The following is a 19,165-nucleotide window of genomic DNA, read 5'->3' on the forward strand; positions in this document are numbered from 1 at the left end:
AGAGATTTTCTAGGGCACGGTGACAATATTGTTGTATGGACTTAAAAGATGAGATTGCCACTGGAGCCGTCAGTGTGGTGCCCTCAGTGTTATTGTTATTTCAACCACATTGTGGTCGTCCTCTTTTCTTGCCAACTAGATCCTGGCCTGGTTTGAAGAAGGAGAGGAGACCACGACAGCATTCGTGGAGCCCATTGTCATTATCATGATCCTGATCGCCAACGCTGTAGTGGGCGTGTGGCAGGTAAGTCACAGCCCCCTCCACCTGCCCCAGGTCTCTGCTGCACGTGGCTGAGATGCTTCACCTGAAGGTCTGGTTGTTCCTTGCCGTTGGAAACCCATTTCTCAAAGGTTCAGTTTTCATGTTGGCCACACTGTCCCATGCCACCAGCGCAGATGCTTAGTTGTTGGCTGCCTTCTGGCTTGTTCCTTCATTCTTTCTTGGGGTTTAGGATCTTATTTGGCCATCCAAGTTCTCTCTTGGTTATGGCCAAATGTGTTTTCCAAGGGAAGCTTTTCACCCTGTCCACCAGAAAGCCACAGTGGCTGCTGTGCCTCAGCTCTCTTGATCCCTCCTGGGGGATGAGCAAACTCCTCACCCAGCGATGCTCCTCTTCTTGTATACATTCACTTTAAGGCTGTATATTTATCTGCAGCTTGATCTGAGGTGAAGCTGCTGGATTAGGAAAAACACATCTAGGTAGGAGATGCTGCTTCCCAAACCAAGAATGAGAAAACCAAGCCTAGAGGTCCATGCAGTGTCCAGGAGCTGGTGAGATTTAAGCCAGCAGGGACCACTTCAGAGCAGCTGAGGGAGACTCAGTGCTTGCCTGTGCATGGGGCTGGGGTTTGGGTGCCCCAGTCCTCACAGTGAGTGGGGAAGGAGCCTGCTAGCACGAGCAGCCTCACCACCAGCAGCTCTGCTCCTCCGTTGCTTGCAGGAGAGAAACGCCGAGAGTGCCATCGAAGCCCTGAAGGAGTATGAGCCTGAGATGGGGAAGGTGATTCGTGCTGACCGCAGTGGGGTGCAACGGATCCGCGCCCGGGACATCGTCCCTGGGGACATCGTGGAAGTGGCAGGTAGGATGCCATCACCCCAGGGCACGGGGTGGGATGGGGAGGTGCTGCTGGCCAGAGGGGCTTCGGTGATGGTCCTGATGGTGGGAGGCACGGCTGCCCAGTCTCCTCGGGTCTGCACACTTGAGACCTTGATTTCTCTTTTCAAATACAGGGAAGTGAAATGATTGGGATGAGAGCTGGGGCTCCTCAGGCCACGGAGGCTTCACCCTGAGCGTCGGGCGGTAGAGAACAGCAGAAAAGGATGTGTATTTCTGGCACGGGTTTTGTGTCTTGGGAGCGTTTCCCTGTTTTCTGGAAGAACGTTTAATTCTCTGCCAAAGCTCCCTGTCTCTGGAAGCAGCTTTCCCCCAGCCGAGGTGTGGGTGAAGGGCTGGTGCTGCCTGCCTGGCCGAGCTTCCCTACCAACTGGGCTTTGTCATCTGGGGAGGGCAAGAGGCAGAGGGGACCAGCTGCAGGGTGCTTTCACATCCTTGGTCAGGTTGTCCCCCCCAGCCCTTCTGGTGGGATGTTGCACCCAGTGAAGGAAGCCTGGGGCTCTCCTGCCCGCCCCACCAGAGTTTGAGAGGATGCATTTCATTTATCCCATTTTGTTTGTTCGTTAAATGATGCCTGAAACCCCCAGAGCCGCAAAACTAATCCTCTCCATTCCTCCTCGTGGCCCTGCGAGTGGAAACATGCTGCAATCCCGCCTGCGCCCAGCCAGCTCGCTGTTATTTATGTCTTCCAGTTGGGCTTCAGCTGGAAGATGAACATAAAAATCATGCGGGGCGGATCAAGCGGAGGAGCATCAGCCAGGTCCTCAGCTGGGCGAGCTGGCCATGCTCCCCAGCCAGCTCCAGCAATGCGCTCCAGCTGCTGACCTGCCCTTTAATTCAATTACTTATTAATTAATTAAATTCTCACCTTTTCCCAAATCAGGTGCTAGCTGCCTGCCCGTCAGTGGCTGAATGTGACTTTTTAATGGCACAATGAGCATCCCAACTGGGAGGGAAGGAGCTGAGCTCTCCTCTGGATGGGTTTGCAAATCATTAGGGAGTTGTGGGTGCAGGAGGTCATAGTGAGTGGTGAGGAAGCTGTCTGGGAAGTGCAGCAGGAGCAAAGGCTTGGAACGCGCAGTGGACATCTCGGTGGCATCCTGGGTACGGCAGGGACAGCACAGGCAGAAGGGACAAGCTTCTGTTTGCAGCTCCAAATGCAATAAATTAGGCAGCAGGGAGCAGGAAACCTGCTGCCCTCAGACGAGGGGGAAGCGGTGGTTGAAAGCTGCAAGTTTGCGAGCGTTTAACCCCAGCTCATTTTTGCCCTTTTGTAAGGAGGCAATCCAGGTGAATCCTGGTGCAGCAGCTTTTTGATTGAATTCAGCTGCCGTGGCAGCTTTCTGCCTTGCTCAAAGAGCCCTGGCAGGGCATTACAGAGGGAGCTCCATCAGGCACTGCGCCGCCTGCCTGCTCTGCTCTGCTCGGGCAGCGTCACCTCCTGTTTTCCTCTCTTTCCCTTGGCTTTTGGCACAGGGGAGACTCGCAGTGCCTGGGTGACCGGTGCTTGTTTAGCAGCCAGCTGAGAGCAGCTGCCAGGTCTGTATGGGGTCTGTCCTGCGCCGTGTGAGCCTCCGCGGACGCTATCGCAGCATCTGCCCTTGAGTGATGCTACCCCCATGGCACTGGGGCTTGGCCCTGGCTCTAGATGCTGGCAGCAGATCTTGTCATCTGCACGTTGAGCTAATGTTTGCAAACCCTCCCTGCCTTTCCCAGAGGGAAAGAGGAGCTTTTTCCACCCCTTTAAGGTGTTCCGGTTTCCTTGAGCAGCTGCCAAGTCCAAGGGAAACACTTGGAGAGGTCCCTGAGCTTTGTCTCCCCCAGCCCAGCCTCAGAACCGGGTGCGATGGGGAGCGGAGCAGGTCTGGCCAGCCGGCAGATGTTGCGCGCCGCGTCCAAAAGGCCTCGCATCTGGAGCTGGAAGGAATGGCTGAGCCGTGGAGGGGTGCCAGCCCCCCTCCTTCTGCGCTTGTGGGGGTTGGTGGTGGTTTACGAGCCCCGGGAGGAAGAGCTCGTTAAAGTCTGGGATTTGAGACGCTCGTTAGCGGCCAGGCCGGCGGCGTTGTGTAACGTGATGTAAGGCCCTGCGAGCCAGCGCGCTTTCGGCCTCAATATTTCCGAAGCGCCGGAGCGTGGTTGCGTCCAGCCGATAAGGGAGCAGGAGGAAGAGCCGGGGGGAGGAAACCCAGCCAGAAAAGCAGCTTTAAATGTTTTTTTTTTTTTAAGGAAGCGTATGTGCCTCGATGGGCGTTGATCAGTGGTGGTCAGTTGATGGGGCTTCACCTGTAACCGCCCTGCCAGGAGACCCCTGCATGGCTTTCTGTCTTGGCCATGAAAGGTCTTCCAGTGTTAACAGCTTCCAGTCAACCCTCGGAAGTCTGAAACAGGGTTAAGCTTGGGCTGCTCCAAAATGAAGATATTTTGGGGTTTTTTTGTGCTGTGGGGGTTTTGCAGGGAGGAGGAGAGACAGGGACGTGGTGGGGCAGGCGGTGCTGGGCATTGTCATGCTGGGGTGTGATGCTTGCTGCTCTGGGGACCGTGTCCCTGCACCTCTGACTGCAGCGGCTCCACTCCGAAAAGAAGAGGAAAGATCCCTGCCCTCCTGGCCGCTCGCTGGAGGAGGGATGTGGGCGCTCGCTGTTTGTGACGCTCTACTCTTGCCCTTGTAGTTGGTGACAAGGTGCCAGCAGACATTCGGATCATCGAAATCCGGTCCACCACCCTGCGGGTCGACCAGTCCATCCTCACAGGTGGGTGCAGGCGTGATGGGGCTGAAGGTAAAGCTTTCCCTCTGCCCTGAGCCAGATTTTGGGGGTGGGACTGGGCTAAGCGCGTTGCTGGGGTGGGAAGTGGGTGGGAGAGTGAGATTGAAGTGCCAGCATCACCCGAGAGTCATAACCCAGGAGAGATGCGCACGGTGATCACGCATCCCTCCTGCAAAACACAAGGCACGTGGCTTTCCTCTGTGACTTGGTGGGGTTTGTAACGGCCTCGCTCCCTACTCGTGCTCCCCGGGTGTGTCCATCACACGGTGACCGCTGGTGCATGATGCCTCGCAGCCTCAGGGAGAGGGGACAATGTCTGCAGTTGTTTTTTAAGCCCTGGGAAAGCCCCTCAAGCTGACAATCTATAATATTGCAAGAATTCTCTCTGTCGGGGAAGGCAGTGAATGATCAAATGGCAAAAGGAGGTTCCAGGATTTCAGCTCTCTTGTGTGATTTTGTAAATGCAGCGAGTTAGGAGATGGCAGCAGGAGTGTAAAAGCAATCAGAAAAGATGTTAGAAACTCGGGGAAAGGAGCCCAGTCTTCTTGAAACACGGCTTTGTGTTAACTGTGTTCTCCAAGGGCAAAAGGAGATGCAGCAAAAGGGCAAGTCTATGGCCAAATAGAGATCTCCAGCAGAGCAGCTTTAGGTGCTTTTTGTGTTGTGCTGCCCTGCAACCCCCATCTGACCGTGCAAACTGCAAACCAGCAGCTCCCTGGCACGTGGGTTTGGCCCCAGCTCACTGAGCTGTGTGTGAGCTCAAGGCAGGTAGCGATGTACGCAGGTTGTTTTTCTGCAGCCCCTATCTTCAGCTGTCAGCCTCGGTCCGGCTCCGACACCCCCTCGATGGATGTTTGGATGGTTTGGTGGCAAAATGCTGCTATAGAAAGTCGTGGGGGTTGTGGCGCAGGCTCAGCGGCGTCGAGCGGAGGCTGGAGAGGAAACACGGGTGGTTCATCTCCTTCTTGTCTTGGCAGGGGAGTCCGTGTCGGTGATCAAACACGCTGACCCTGTCCCCGATCCCCGTGCTGTCAACCAGGACAAGAAGAACATGTTGTTCTCCGTAAGTCCCTTACACCCGTCCACACCTCTGCTGGGGTTTTCCAAAGTGCTGCCAAGTGAGGAGGATGATGGACACTGGAGATCTCAGCAGTGAAAGGGAGGGCGGGTTTATATAAAATCCCAGGATGTCTCATTTTCTTTCCCCTTAACCTCATGTTCTCCTTTCACCACAAATGTCCCATTTCTCTGCTCGGACTGAGAGGTTTCAGGCCCACGTACCCACTGTGGCCCCTTTCTTCCTTCCCAGGGCACCAACATCGCAGCTGGGAAGGCGGTAGGGGTTGTCATTGCGACCGGGGTGTACACCGAGATTGGGAAGATCCGCAACCAGATGGTGGAGACAGAGCCAGAGAAGACCCCCTTGCAGCAGAAGCTGGACGAGTTCAGTCAGCAGCTCTCCAAAGTGATATTCCTGGTGTGCATTGCCGTCTGGGTCATCAACATCAGCCACTTCAGCGACCCTGTCCATGGGGGCTCTTGGTTTCGAGGGGCCATCTACTATTTCAAGATTTCAGTGGCACTGGCGGTGGCCGCCATCCCCGAGGGTCTCCCAGCTGTCATCACCACCTGCCTGGCGCTGGGCACGCGCCGCATGGCCAAGAAAAATGCGATTGTCCGGAGCCTGCCCTCGGTGGAGACCCTGGGCTGCACCTCGGTCATCTGCTCCGACAAGACCGGCACCCTCACCACCAACCAGATGTCGGTCTGCAGGGTGAGTGCTGGGGCGAGGGGGAAGGGTTTGGAGCTGCAAGAGGGGAGATTGAGATGAGATCTTAGGGAGAAATGTTTTCCTGTGAGGGTGATGGCTCCATCCCTGGAGGTGTTCAAGGCCAGACTGGATGGGGCTTGGAGCCCCTGATCCAGAGTGAGGTGTCCCTGACCGTGGCAGGGGGCTCAAACTGGATGGGCTTTGAGGTCCCTTCTGACACAACATTTTATGGTTTGTAGGAAGTCCTGAGCTTCCTCTCTGCCCTACCAGGAACGAGGAAGTTCATAGTTTCTCTTGGTGTGGTTGTGAATAGAAAACTCACTTTTATAAGCACAGCCCCTTGGATGTGCCGTGTTGCAGACCTACCTCAGGTCTACAGGGCATTTCTTCATGCTGGGCTCTGGTGTCGAGACAGAGCTCCTGGAGACACCAATTCAGTCGGCTTCCTCTGCTCTCTTGCTCGTTTTCCCCCTAGTTTTAACCAAACCAGTGAGAAATCCCAGCCCATGCAAGATTACAAAGCCTGGACCCAGTAGGGAAAACTTGGATGGTCAGTGCAACGTGTAGGTTGAGCTCATGCAGCAATCCAGGAGTTAAGAGAAGATGTGTGTGACCTGGTTCAGCAGTGCGTGGGTTACCCGTCCTCGCCTGGCAGAAGCTCTGCCATCCACAGCTGCGTGCAGCTGGGCTCGGACCAAAAAGCCCTTTTGATGGAGGGAGCCCTGGGACGGTTTGGCGAAGGGTTCGAAGGCTCCTGGTCTACCAGAGAGCTTTGCTGCCGCTTGTCCAGCCGTGTGGGGAGGTGACTTGTTTGGAAAGCCTGGACCTTCTGAATACTTCTCAGTTTCCCCGTTAATTCTCAAGTCTCAGGAAAGCTTTTTTTTTGATGGCCTTGGCGTGTCGGTTTTATAGGAGAACCTCGGAAAATGTGTTGCTGTGGGGAAAAACGGACCTGGCCACCATCCCTCCTCACTGACACTTGGGTAGCGTGGTGGGAAGCCGTGACTGTGCTACAAGCTGACCGCGGGCTTTGGCCACTGGTTTGCTCAGCACAGACTGCATATGACTGGAAACATCTGGTATTTCTGCCCCGTAAATGATTTTAAATGAGATGCGTCTGGAACGGGGCAGTGGCCACGCTGCCCACATCTCGCACAAAGAGGTTCCCACAAACCCATTTTCTGCCCGAGGGATGTCGGGAGGAGAGTAAAATGCAGCCCCGGAGTTTGGAGTCTCTTTAGCTCTGCAGAAGGAGAGGCAGGGGGTGACTGAGCCTTCCCCAAACCACTTCCTACCTGAGGATCTGCTCCTTGAACTCAGGCAGCAGTGCCGTTTGTCTCCCGTGGTGCAGTGGGGTTGGGAAAGGTGTGATTAGCGATGCTGAGACAGCCAGAAGGCAGGAGGGGGACAGAAGGAGGTAGTGACACACAAGAGGGTTCTTGTATCGATCATCATTTGCAGAATGAACTTGGCAACTTAGCCAAAACCCCTCCAAATTCAATACAAAATTCCATGTCTTCCCCCTTCCATCTCCCACAGCCCCTTCCTGATATCTGTTACTCACTTGGCCGAATCCTGGCTCTCCCCAGGACACACGGACGGGGCTGTTAATGTTTAATAGCCAGGGATTCCCGTGTTGACGCAGGCGGTGCCGGCGGCTCTGGGTAAATATTTGTGCTGGGCAGCCGTTGGCGTGTCCTGGAGGTGCCTCCTGCGCTAAGCGGCTGGCTCAGCTGTGGGGGGTGGAAAAAACGTGAAAGCCTATCAATAACCTGGAAAAATGTATTAATTGAATGCATTTTAATTAACACACACGCGCATTTGATTGGGGTGAGCACAGCTGCTGCCCGCAGGGCATCGTCGGGGCTGTAGAGCTGTAAAGTGACTCTTGAAACACTGAGTCTGTTTTCTTGATCAGGGAGTGTGGAGATAGGACGGGGGGAAGGTTTAGAGCTGCAAGAGGGGAGATTGAGATGAGATCTTAGGCAGAAATGTTGTTCTTGTTAGGGTAGTGAGGCCCTGGAACAGGTTGCCCAAGGGAAGCTGTGGTTGCCCCATCCCTGGAGGTGTTCAAGGCCAGGTTGGATGGGGCTTGAGCACCTTGATGGGGTGAGACTGAGTGGGCTTTGAGGTCCCTTCCAACCCAACCCGTTCTATGATTCTGCCTCTCTTCGGCAGGCTCCCCAAACCACCCAGCGAGCTGTGGCGTGCAGCCCTGCCACCTCTTTCTATTGCTCTTTTTATGATTTTTGGGATGGAATCTTTACTTCTCCTCTTTCTGGATGAAGACCCCGTGATTCCTTCTGGACCGTTTCCACTGCCTGCCAACCTGCCCCCTTTCCAGCCTGCTGAAACTCTGCCCCAAAACCCCTGCAAACACCTTTGTGCTGCCCCGCTGCCCCCTCGCTCTGCCAGGCGCACAGGCTGGGAGCGAGCAGGAAATCTGATGTAACCCTGGTTGCTGTGGGTTACGTAGCACCCTTTCTAAACAGGCATGGAAAATAAAGGGCCTGGCGTGATTATTATTTTTTTTTTCTCTTTTCCTTTTTTAAGAAGAAAGTTGCTATTGTGAAAGTAGCAATTGTTTTGTAGCTGTGTTTGAAAACAAACAAGCCCTTATCAGGCAAAGCCACTGGTGGTTGGGGTGGATGCTTTCAGATTTGTCAAGAAATAAGAGTCTGGTCCGTGTTTCTGAGCACGCGAGTCCATTTTTGTGAAGAGACCGGGTGATTTGGGCTCTTTGGAAGGCCGATGGCATTGGATGACTAAAAAAAAGATGAAGGATGCTTGGCCTTTGAAGGTCCCTCTTGGTGGTGTCTCAAACTGGGTGCAACGCTTTGTCTCTGCTCCTGGAGCCCATCAGCTCTGGGGGATTCAGTCGCTGGAGGAGATGGGGTGTGCTTTGGGTCCTCTGTGCATTCGTGTTTGCACGACCTGCCAGAGGTGCCTTAACTCATGGCCTGGGACATCTCTTCTGCAAGCCTTTGGCTTGTATTTTTCTTCCAAACCCTTTAGGGATGCCGAGGCCCCCAGGATGGGCTCTGGGAAAGGAGCTGAGGGCACCAGCCCAGCAGATGTGGGATCTGCACGTAGCTGTGAGGCTGTGGGAAGGTTCTCTTGGGCTCAGAAGTGTTTACGTAGGAGAGACGCACTTTAAACCGCCTGCTTTAATTTGTCCAAACCGAGGTGAGAAAACCCAGTGAGGTTTCTTGCCCTAAAGCTTGACCTCGGCTGCTTGGCTTCGCCTGACGCCTGGGGATACCAGGCTGCGTGGGGAGCTCCTGTACCCACCAGCCTATGCAGCTGCATCCTTTTATTATTAACAATAATTAACAACAACAGTAAATGAACCTCTGTTTGTTGCTGGAGGAAGTGCGGAGAGGAGGGAAGTGGGTGGTACCCGGAGCCGTTGCCTCTCTGGTGCTGAGTGATGCCTCCCTATTTCTCCAGCATCTATTGCTTCCCTCTCCAGTCTGACAGAGGGAAATAAATAAGGGGGGAAAAGGATGAGTTGAGACTAGATCTGGGAGAGGGCAGATGCCCTCGCACCCGCTTTCTGGAGCTGCCAAGCAGGTCCATGGAGCTGAGCAGAGCATCACTTCTCTGCAGCCATCCTCCCTTCTGGCTGCTCCCTGCAGGCAGTCGTGGCCAGGGAAGCACATTTGCCAGACCAGTTTTATTTTATTTATTTATTATGTTACTTTTTGGCTTCAACGTGGGACGTAAATGACGAATAAGCAGAAAGGAGCGTCGCCGAGCTGTCGCCTTGGCTGGGGTCGGGCGCTGCTCTCGCTTCCGCTGGTGGCTGCCCCGAAGGGTGGGCTGTGCTGGGAGGGGACGAGGTCTCACTGTAGCAGCAAGAGAGAAACTAGAAGGAGGCTGAAAGGCAGAAAACACTAAAAATAGAGCATGTGGGACTCTTACAGCTCCCCAGGGCTTTGTTACCGAGCTGCCCACAGAGCTGAGCTGTGGTCCCAGTAATGTGCGAGGCGAGCTGGGGGCAGCTGCTCTGATCCTGCCCCACGGATGGAGGCTTTCCAGGAGTGGAAACCTTGGACTCCTTCTCTCCTCTAAGAAAAACACAGGCACCTTCTTAGGAAGTGGCTCAGCATCGCTCCTCTGCAATGGAAAGAAAGAGCTGGAGGAGGCAAACATGAAAAAGGCAGGGGGGAACTAGAAGGCTTCGAGGATGGTCTGGAGTGGTGGGTGCCTGGGGCAGGGGCTGAGCCCGGTGCCAGTGGGACCGTTGCTGGGACGGTGCTGGCTGGAGGGTCTCCAGGCTATAGGCATGCAGGTTGTACCGAAAAACCCTTGGCTGATGCTCTGTCTCCATCTTTGCCCCTTGCAGATGTTCATCATGGAGAAGGTGGAGGGCACCCAGTGCAGCCTGCACGAGTTCACCATCACCGGCTCCACCTACGCCCCCGAGGGACAGATGTGAGTGAGGGTCCCCTCTGCTTTGGAGGTGACGTGGGGCGGTCAGGGGGAGGCCGGAGGGTTGAGGCCGAGGCGGGGGGACCCCAGGCTCCCCCAGTGAGCTGGGGGCAGGAGGTTTTCTGTGTGGTTCGCAGCCGGGCTGAGTCCTGCCTATGGAGACGCCTGCCAGGTGCTGGGTTTCGGCCACACTGGGCTTGCAAGCGTTGGGTGACTTCTCTTTGATGTCAGTGGGAACCAGGGAAAATCATTGCACCCTCCCTCACTGCCACCTCCCGCTCGATGCGGGGGGCACGCGCCCCAGCTCTGCCCTCCCCCAGCCCAGCAAAGATTCTCCTGTGCGCTCACCTCTCCCTTTGTCAGCTAAAGTCTGGGAAGGAGGAAGATGGGAAGCTGAGCCCGTGGTTGAAGCTGTCTCTGCTCCCCTTTGCTTTGTGATCCCAGGCGCATTCTGCACTGCGGCTCCTTCTGCTCGTCTGTGGAGCAGCTGTAATTCATCCTAGCCTCACACTTAATTTCATGAGTATTTATAGACCCAATTTGATCCTCGGCTAGGAATCTCCATTAAAAAGTGAACCAGGTCATGAGCTGGTGTCAATCAGTGCATTTCAATTAAATGAGGCAGACTGAGGGGTCGGACTTGTGTCTGCCAACCTCTGAAGCTGCAGCGTCCCCTCTTCTCCAGGACTACTCCGTGTTGATCTGCAGCAATTCTGATTGCTTGTGAGTTTGGCTCCAGCCCCGTGCTCACCTTTGCATCTTGAGGGGGATGCGAGGCCTCACTTAGGTGTCACAGAGAGAATCCCTCTGTTCCTCTGGAGCTGGTGGGACTGAAATGCTTGTTTTGCTTTACCCTGCCCTTGGCATAGGGGCTATTATGTGCTTGACCTTGGGTTTGCTCCCATCCCAGCAGCACCTTTGCTGACGTCTTTCCAGCACACAGGTCGCACGCGGCTCCATGCAGGCACAGCTAACAATGGGATGTGTCCCATCCATCCCTTCCCAGCTCTCTCCAGGGGATCACACGCTGCAAAAGCCAACCCTGGTCCTTCCACCTTCCCAAACCTTCAAACCCCAGCCCAGAATGCCCGCGGGCTCCCTCTCCCGTGCGGGGCTGGGAGCCTCCCCTGGGCAGGACGCAGGGTTTCTCCTCAGCCCAGCGCGGCGGCTTCTTCCTCAGCAAACAGATTCTTCAGATTTTCTTGGCCGCTCCCTGTTTTCCGCTCCTGAACTGTAACAAGGGCTCCAAAATGTTCTTTCCATCGGGGAACCAGCAGTGGAATAAACTGATCCTAATAAATGCCTGACAAATTATTTTTCCAGCCGGCAGATGACAGGCTGGGTTTACACAGCCCTAACCTGCAGTTACCTCTCCTGGAAACGGGATCATTTTTTATGTCCCTTGAAAACCACCGCTGCCGTTTCTGCCACTGGGCAAGAAGCAGCTCCAGCTTGACTGGAGCGTTCAAGGCTGCTCCTCAGTGATGTTTGTGCTCCTTTACCTAGCAAAGAGCTGCTATTTAGGAAGCAAAGGCCACAGTTTGCTGCTTGCCTAGGAACAGCCACAGCAATGCAGTTGTTAAATTTGTCTGCTGCTCTTAAGTGCTCCCTTGGGTGCCGTCTGGCTTGCTGGAGCACAAAGCAGCATCACCGGGAGGAGAGAGGACTTGCTACCCGTCCTACAGCTCCTCTGGATCCCTGGCAACTGGAATCCCCTGGGGTAGTGAACATTAACCTGAATTTCTTTGCCCCTTTTTCTGTCCCTCATCACCAGCAGCAGCCTTTTGACAGCCCCTGCTTTCAGGTCCAATGCTCTTCTGAGCTCCTCTGTAGCCCCTTTATTCTGGGCCGTTTCCAGAGGTTCTTTGCCTCCTCTGATATTTTAGTTGCAACTGGTCCTGCCCCGTTTAGTCAAGCACAGAATGTGAACTCAGGCATTCATTGCCAAGCCTCAGGCTTTAACTGGGCTCTTTCTCCCTCTTTTCAGAAAATCTTACAAGGGATGTTTGGGAGAAGCTGTGCACTGTTTGAATGTGTCAGCTGGGGTTGTTTTCTCCCCACAGCCTGAAGGACGAGCAGCCGGTGCAGTGCGGGCAGTACGACGGGCTGGTGGAGCTGGCCACCATCTGTGCCCTCTGCAACGACTCCTCGCTGGACTACAACGAGGTACGGGGACGCTGGGTGGAGGGCGGGCGCCTGCCATGCTCTTCTATTTGCTGCCGAGTCCGTTTGCAGCGGAAGTTTTGCCCCTTGGGATCCCCTGCCCTGGCTTCCACCCATCCCAAGGTGATGCTCGGGGAGCGCTGGGATGACGCAGAGGTGCAGCATCCTTGGTTGGAGCAGGAGGTAGAGGACGTGCTCTAAAGCTTGAGCTTTGCTTCTTTTCCACCCTCTAGTCCAAAAAAGTCTACGAGAAGGTAGGGGAAGCTACTGAAACAGCCCTGACGTGCCTAGTGGAGAAGATGAATGTCTTCAACACGGACACCAGCAAACTCTCCAAGGTGGAGCGAGCCAACGCCTGCAACTCGGTGAGTGGGGAGCCCACTGCGAGCTCGGGGATGGCGGGGAGAGAAGGGCTTTGGGACGACTGTTACTTGAGCAACAACCACTTGCAGCGATCTAAGGGACAAGGGTGCAATTTCCTGGCTTGCAGGAGGCTGAGCTGTTTTCAGAGCAGATCGCGCAGTGGCCTGGGGGGGCTGATGCTGGGCCGTGGGGATTAACCTGGGTCTGAACGGAGCTTCAGAGCAGGTGATCCCTGAGGTTCAAACTCAGCCCAATCCCTGCTCATCTAGGCACCTGCTCTGTCCTCACCCTGCAAACCTGCTGGTACCATTCGAGTGAATGAATGTTACTGCCTTGCTGGCAGCCTCCAGGGTAATTAGCATGTCCTGAAATTAGACTGATTAGTCTCAGCTGTGGAGGTGCTTAATTTGATGTGAATCAATCCGGCCTCAGGAGATGCTGGTGCTCCCACTCCCCCTGTGGGTGCAGGATCAGGGCAAGCCCCTCGACTGCAATCAATGGGATACAATTCCCCTTCCTGCGGTGCGGCTGGATCCCAATGCAGGGAAATTCTCTCCCATCTCTCTGTCAAAGAGGCTGCAGTGGCTGTTTGGCATCCTGTGCAGCATCAATAAAATAAAGGTCTAGCACAGCCCGTAGGCAGAAGTGTGCCATGGGCTTGGGCAGCAATGGGGGAGCTGAGGGGTTAAAATTCTCCAAAAAAATAGCACAGGAAAAGCTCCTTGCACTGTCCCATCCTTCCTGGCTCCTATGGGTTCCTTTCTGCTCCCATCACCAGTGCTGTGCTGGTTCGGCAGCGTTGTGAGCCCAGGTGGAGAGCACCGGGTCCTGCGTCCCTGGCACAGAATCATGTCCCTGGCACGTCGTGGCTCAGCCCCGCTGTCTCTGCAGGTGATCAAGCAGCTGATGCGGAAGGAGTGCACCCTGGAGTTCTCCCGTGACCGCAAGTCCATGTCGGTGTACTGCACGCCCACTGGCCCTGGCCACAACTCTGCTGGCAGCAAGATGTTTGTCAAGGTAGGAGAGAAGGCCCCCAGCCCCCTGCGGGACCCTCCTTCCCCTGGCACGTCCCAGCAGGATTTGGCCCTTCCCGCAGCAGGCAGGGACCCTTTGTGGTTTGCCTCCTCCCCTTGCTGTCCTGGGGTCCAGGAGTCTGCATACTAGTAGGAAAAAGAGGAAATAAAATGATTGAGAGTGAGGAAAAGGCACTGAGTGTGCTGGTGCTGGGGCCAGGGGAGAGCTGCCCTCTGCAAAACTCAGGCACTCGCCTTTATTAAAGGCTGGGACCCTCCAGACACCAGTAATGCCCAAAGGGTGATGTCTAGCTTTCCACTGTAACCAGAAATAAAACAGCGTTTTAAAGGACGTTTTCTTCCCAAGCGAAGAGTGGCAGCAGGAATTTCCCCCTGCTGACTCTGAGGTTTGTATATTGTTGTTCCCACTGGGAGATCTGGGTGGGTGAACTCTGTCCCCCAGGTCAGGTTGGGTCCCTCCAGGGCCACCACATCTGTGGTCCTGCTAGTCCTGAGGGAGCTTTTCTAAGAGGAGCCATAGAAGGATTGCAGATTTTCTACCCAACAGCAATGCCGGATGGTCCTGTGTAAGGTCAGAAGGGACGGGCTGGGATGCTGCGATGCTACCAGACGTGTTTCCCTCAATCACAAAAGCATCACAAGCAGCCACTGAGCATCCTGCAGGCAGCACATTTATTCAGCTGTGATTTCCAGCCCTCGTCCCCTGCAGGTCTGAGGGAGGATCAGTGGTGCAGGAGAACCTCAGGCAGTGGGGTGGGTTTTGCAGGAGCTGGATGGATTCCCCGCAGCGCAGATGCTGCTGCCTGGTGACCTGGCACGGGTTCATCCTTCCCGGCTGTGGTCGATCGGAGGCTGCCATCTAGCGCGCTGAGCTGCCCTGCTGGTGTGGGTTTCCTGGAGTTTTGGGCAGCTTTGCTTCTCCTTCACCCAGAGTTGGTAACTTCCCTCCCTCCGGCTCATCCTTCGATGCTGGCAAGAGGTGCTTATCCTTCTGGTTCCTTGCAGCCCCTAAGCCCTCCGCTCCTCCCCAGGGCGCCCCGGAAAGCGTGATCGAGCGCTGCACCCACGTCCGTGTGGGCACTGCCAAGGTCCCGCTGACGGCCCCGGTGCGGGAGAAGATCCTGGGCAGGATCCGGGACTGGGGCATGGGCATCGACACACTGCGCTGCCTGGCCCTGGCCACCCACGACGCGCCCGGCCGCAGGGACACCATGCAGCTGCACGACTCCGCCGCCTTCATCCACTACGAGGTATGGCATCGGGGCTTTCTCCAGGAGATTTTTAGCTTATCCCTGAAGTTTTCCCATCCACTTTGAGCTGCCCCAGCAGTATTTTCTCTCCATTTTCTCTGCAGCCCCTGGGTAGGGCAATGGCTCAGCTCCTTTGCAAACGCTGGGGCAGAGCTGCATGCAGCGGGGCTGGTCCTGAGCCCAACAGCCCCATCCCACTGACCATCTACCCCTGTGGGGTGGCTGCTGAGACGGGTCTGGGGACCACCGAGAGGGACAGGGAGGAGGGGAGTGAAGCGAAAAGGGGTGAATGGCGTCAGAGCAGATGGGAGCATCCCCATTGCACTGGAGCTACAGGATGCATCCCTGGGGCTGTTGGTAGGAAACCTCTGGAAAGTCTTCCCCCAGGGGAATTCCCTGAGCCCCCGGGTGGTGTCACAGCAGGGAGGGAAGCAGCTGCATCCCTGGGGTTAACGTGACTCTGGGGCTGTCCCCCTCCCAGACAAACCTGACCTTCGTGGGCTGCGTGGGGATGCTGGACCCTCCCCGCAAGGAGGTCACCTCCTCCATCGAGATGTGCCGCAAGGCTGGCATCCGCGTCATCATGATCACCGGCGACAACAAGGGCACAGCGGTGGCCATCTGCCGCAGGATCGGCATCTTCTCCGAGAGCGAGGATGTGGCTGGCAAAGCCTACACGGGCCGGGAGTTTGACGAGCTGCCCCCCGAGGCACAGCGCCAGGCGTGCCGTGACGCCCGATGCTTCGCCCGCGTGGAGCCAGCGCACAAGTCCCGCATCGTCGAGTACCTCCAGTCCTTCCACGAGATCACCGCCATGGTGAGTGCCCCGGGGATGCCCCGCCACCCTCCTCTCCACACGGCCCGATCCCTTGCGCTCCCTTAATCACGGCTTCACACAGACGGGTGACGGTGTCAACGATGCCCCAGCCCTGAAGAAAGCAGAGATCGGCATCGCTATGGGGTCGGGCACGGCCGTCGCCAAGTCAGCCGCGGAGATGGTGCTCTCCGACGACAACTTCTCCACCATCGTGTCGGCCGTCGAGGAGGGCAGGGCCATCTACAACAACATGAAGCAGTTCATCCGCTATCTCATCTCCTCCAACGTCGGGGAGGTTGTTTGGTGAGAGCCCCCTGCACTGGGCACCAAGTTGTGGGGAGCAGTGGTGGGGATGCCTCCTCTGGGGCAGATGACCTGCTTGCGTCCCTTACCCCTGGCAGCATGTGGGGCCCAAAATTGTAACCCTGGGTACCAAACTGAGCAGCTTTCTATTCTCTCACAAGGACAGGGGGATTTTTCTGTTGTGGTTTTCTAACCGTGCCACTCCCCTGGAGCTCTCTTGTTAATGCATTGCCTATTTAAACCTGTGGTAGCATCTCAGAGGGATGCAGATGTTTGTGCACAGCCTGTTGTCACTAGGTTGCACCGATGCACTTTGCATCAGGTCCCGCGCAGCAATCGCTGTCCCCTGCCTGTCTGTCCTGGTCAGTTAGTGCTGTGCTCAGCAACATGGGCCTTGGGGCCCTTCAGCATCCTTTGCCCTTGCAGTTCAGCGGGGATGTTTGTGCTGGGATGGATGTCAGAGGCTGGATTTCGACTGCAAAGCAACTTTTAGTGGCAACAGGAACCAAAATTCAGTCCTGAACTTCAGGTTCCTGACTCAGAAGCCACAGGTTCATCTGCAGGACTTTGGGTGAATTCGCTTTGAGGGGTTTGGATCCAGGGTCCCTGCTCGCTTTTCCCTTGTAGGACACAGACGCTTTCTCGAGCTGCCCTGGAGCTCACCTAATGTGGCATCTCTGGGCTTTTCCCCACAGCATCTTCCTGACAGCCATCCTGGGCTTGCCCGAGGCCCTCATCCCGGTGCAGCTGCTGTGGGTGAACTTGGTGACGGACGGGCTGCCGGCCACGGCGCTGGGCTTCAACCCCCCTGACCTGGACATCATGGACAAGCTGCCCCGCAACCCCAAGGAGCCGCTCATCAGCGGGTGGCTCTTCTTCCGCTACCTGGCCATTGGAGGTGAGCCCTCGTGGGCACCGGAGGGTGGGTACGAGGGTGAGCGTGGGGCGCCGTGGGGCTGGGGTCCTGTGCTGGGGGTAAGGGTGTCTCTCTTGGCCACAGTGTACGTGGGCCTGGCCACGGTGGGTGCAGCGACCTGGTGGTTCTTGTACGACGCCGAGGGACCGCAGGTCTCCTTCCATCAGCTGGTGAGTCAGGAGGGGAGGAGGCCAGTGTGTTGAGCAGGTGGGTGAGGGCATGGAGTCAGGAGCTGGGGTCTTCCCTCTGCCTTTCTTCTGTGGTTATTGTAGATAACCTCACTTGAGATAGTTGAATTGGTTGCTCTGAACCTTGAGATGTTTAACAGCCACCCTAGCAATCATGGTTCACCATGTACCCCAAGCAGTCGACCTCTTCCTCCTCTTTCCTGCCTTTCCCACACTGCTGCTCTACCCTGTATTTACCAGCGGTTTGCTGTGCCGACAGAGGAACTTCATGAGGTGCACTGAGGACAACCCCATCTTTGAAGGAATTGACTGTGAGATCTTTGAGTCCCGTTACCCGACCACGATGGCTCTGTCCGTACTGGTGACAATTGAAATGTGCAATGCTCTGAACAGGTAACGTGCCTGCAGGGCTGCTCTGTGCTCTACCCTTGACCAGTTTTGTGCAGGGTCTCTTTGAGCATCCATTGGTGGACTGAGGGCTTTAGAACCAGAGCATCATTAAGATTGGAAAAGACCTCTCCATTCACTCCAATCACCAGCCCAACCCCACCGTGCCTACTAAACCATGTCATGAAGTGCCAAGTCTACATGTTTTTTGAACCCCTCAAGGGATGGAGACTCCCTAGCTGCCCTGGACAGCCTCTGCCAGGGCTTCACCACTCTGTCAGTTAAGAAATTTTTCCTGGTACCCAATCTAACCCTGCGCTGGTGCAACCTGAGGTCGTTTCCTCTTGTGCTTTGACTCAGCAGAGCCCTTTGGAGTGTTCTCACAGGGGGCCACAGGGCTCACTGTACATAAGTTCCTCCAAGCCAGTGTGTGGTGGAGGAAGGGTGGGATCTCCATCCTTTAGCAGTTCGGTCCAGTCAACGACTGCTCCAAATCCACGTGTAGCTGGTTGCACTGGGATGTGTTTCCAGATCCAAATTGCAGCAAAGCCTGAAGCTGAACAGTCTGTAGGGGAGGGGCTATAGCGAGCAGCCTTGGAGAGGAGTGGGGACCCTCCGCTTGGACAGGTGTGGGGAGCAGGAGGTTACTGGGGCTAACGCTGTCCCCTCACATTCACAGTGTCTCTGAGAACCAGTCGCTGCTGCGGATGCCACCGTGGCTCAACATCTGGCTGCTGGGGGCCATCATCATGTCCATGGCACTGCACTTCCTCATCCTCTACGTCAAGCCCATGCCAGTGAGTACCCTGCGCCACCTGTGAGCCTTTACCTAAGTCAGAACACAAAGGGGTATGGATATCTCAGCTTCTTTTGGAGGCGTCACCTCCCTTTGCAGTCCAGTGCTGGTGATGCCTTAGTTGGTGCCTGAGGATGTTTTAAGATGAAGCAAGTCACTGTGCCCAGGAGGCTTTGTCCCCTGCTAAGCGATGGTGAGCCCATGCAGTCCTAGCTTGTGACTTACTTGCCTCACCTATAGAAGAAATGAAGAACATGGGTTTTGGCTGATCTTGGCTACCTTGGGATCATGACAGACCTGGAAGGAATCCTGTTCCTTGGGCTGTCTGGATCCCCCCTCCTTGTATCTGGGATGACCCTTTCTCAGCCTGTGACTGACCTTTAAAACAAACAAAAAAGTCCCATCTTCTTCCCTACTGACGTGTCCAACCCTTTCCTCCTCACAGCTCATCTTCCAGGTGACGCCCCTGAGCTGGCCGCAGTGGGTGGTTGTGATGAAAATCTCCCTGCCCGTTATCCTACTGGATGAAGGACTCAAGTACCTTTCCCGCAACCACCTGGATGGTGAGCATGATCTGCACCACGCTGGGTTATGTTTGCTCCGAGATGCTTTGCTTGGGGTTTGTGGTGGCTTCATGGATGCTTCACTCACCTTCTCCACTCTCATGGTGTTTGCACCTGCATGTTCATCCACCTTTGCTGTGAAAAGGGGCTTTTTCTCCTTCCCCCTTCATTCCTGGGAGCGGAGATTGAGACGAGATCCTAAGAAGAAATGTTTTGCTGTGAGGGTGGGGAGGCCCTGGCCCAGGTTGCCCAGAGCAGAGGTGGCTGCCCCATCCCTGGAGGGGTTCAAGGCCAGGTTGG

General features: G+C 55.6%; 1 protein-coding gene across 2 annotated transcripts in view; it reads left to right on the forward strand.

Annotated features, from left to right (window-relative positions):
* ATP2A3 (ATPase sarcoplasmic/endoplasmic reticulum Ca2+ transporting 3) overlaps positions 1–19,165 on the forward strand; it is a 44,020-nt gene that overhangs the window by 16,170 nt on the left and 8,685 nt on the right. For both annotated transcript variants that reach the window (XM_069874253.1, XM_069874254.1), the window contains exons 4-20: positions 140–244; positions 942–1,080; positions 3,785–3,865; positions 4,858–4,943; positions 5,190–5,654; positions 10,000–10,088; positions 12,149–12,251; positions 12,482–12,613; positions 13,503–13,628; positions 14,677–14,895; positions 15,377–15,712; positions 15,795–16,015; positions 16,711–16,913; positions 17,016–17,101; positions 17,379–17,512; positions 18,186–18,303; positions 18,748–18,865. In XM_069874253.1, coding sequence (XP_069730354.1) covers positions 140–244; positions 942–1,080; positions 3,785–3,865; positions 4,858–4,943; positions 5,190–5,654; positions 10,000–10,088; positions 12,149–12,251; positions 12,482–12,613; positions 13,503–13,628; positions 14,677–14,895; positions 15,377–15,712; positions 15,795–16,015; positions 16,711–16,913; positions 17,016–17,101; positions 17,379–17,512; positions 18,186–18,303; positions 18,748–18,865 — 2,761 coding nt within the window. The remainder of the gene's footprint in view (positions 1–139; positions 245–941; positions 1,081–3,784; positions 3,866–4,857; positions 4,944–5,189; positions 5,655–9,999; positions 10,089–12,148; positions 12,252–12,481; positions 12,614–13,502; positions 13,629–14,676; positions 14,896–15,376; positions 15,713–15,794; positions 16,016–16,710; positions 16,914–17,015; positions 17,102–17,378; positions 17,513–18,185; positions 18,304–18,747; positions 18,866–19,165) is intronic.

The sequence above is a fragment of the Phaenicophaeus curvirostris genome, chromosome 21, assembly GCF_032191515.1.
Source record: "Phaenicophaeus curvirostris isolate KB17595 chromosome 21, BPBGC_Pcur_1.0, whole genome shotgun sequence".
Lineage (NCBI taxonomy): Eukaryota > Metazoa > Chordata > Aves > Cuculiformes > Cuculidae > Phaenicophaeus > Phaenicophaeus curvirostris.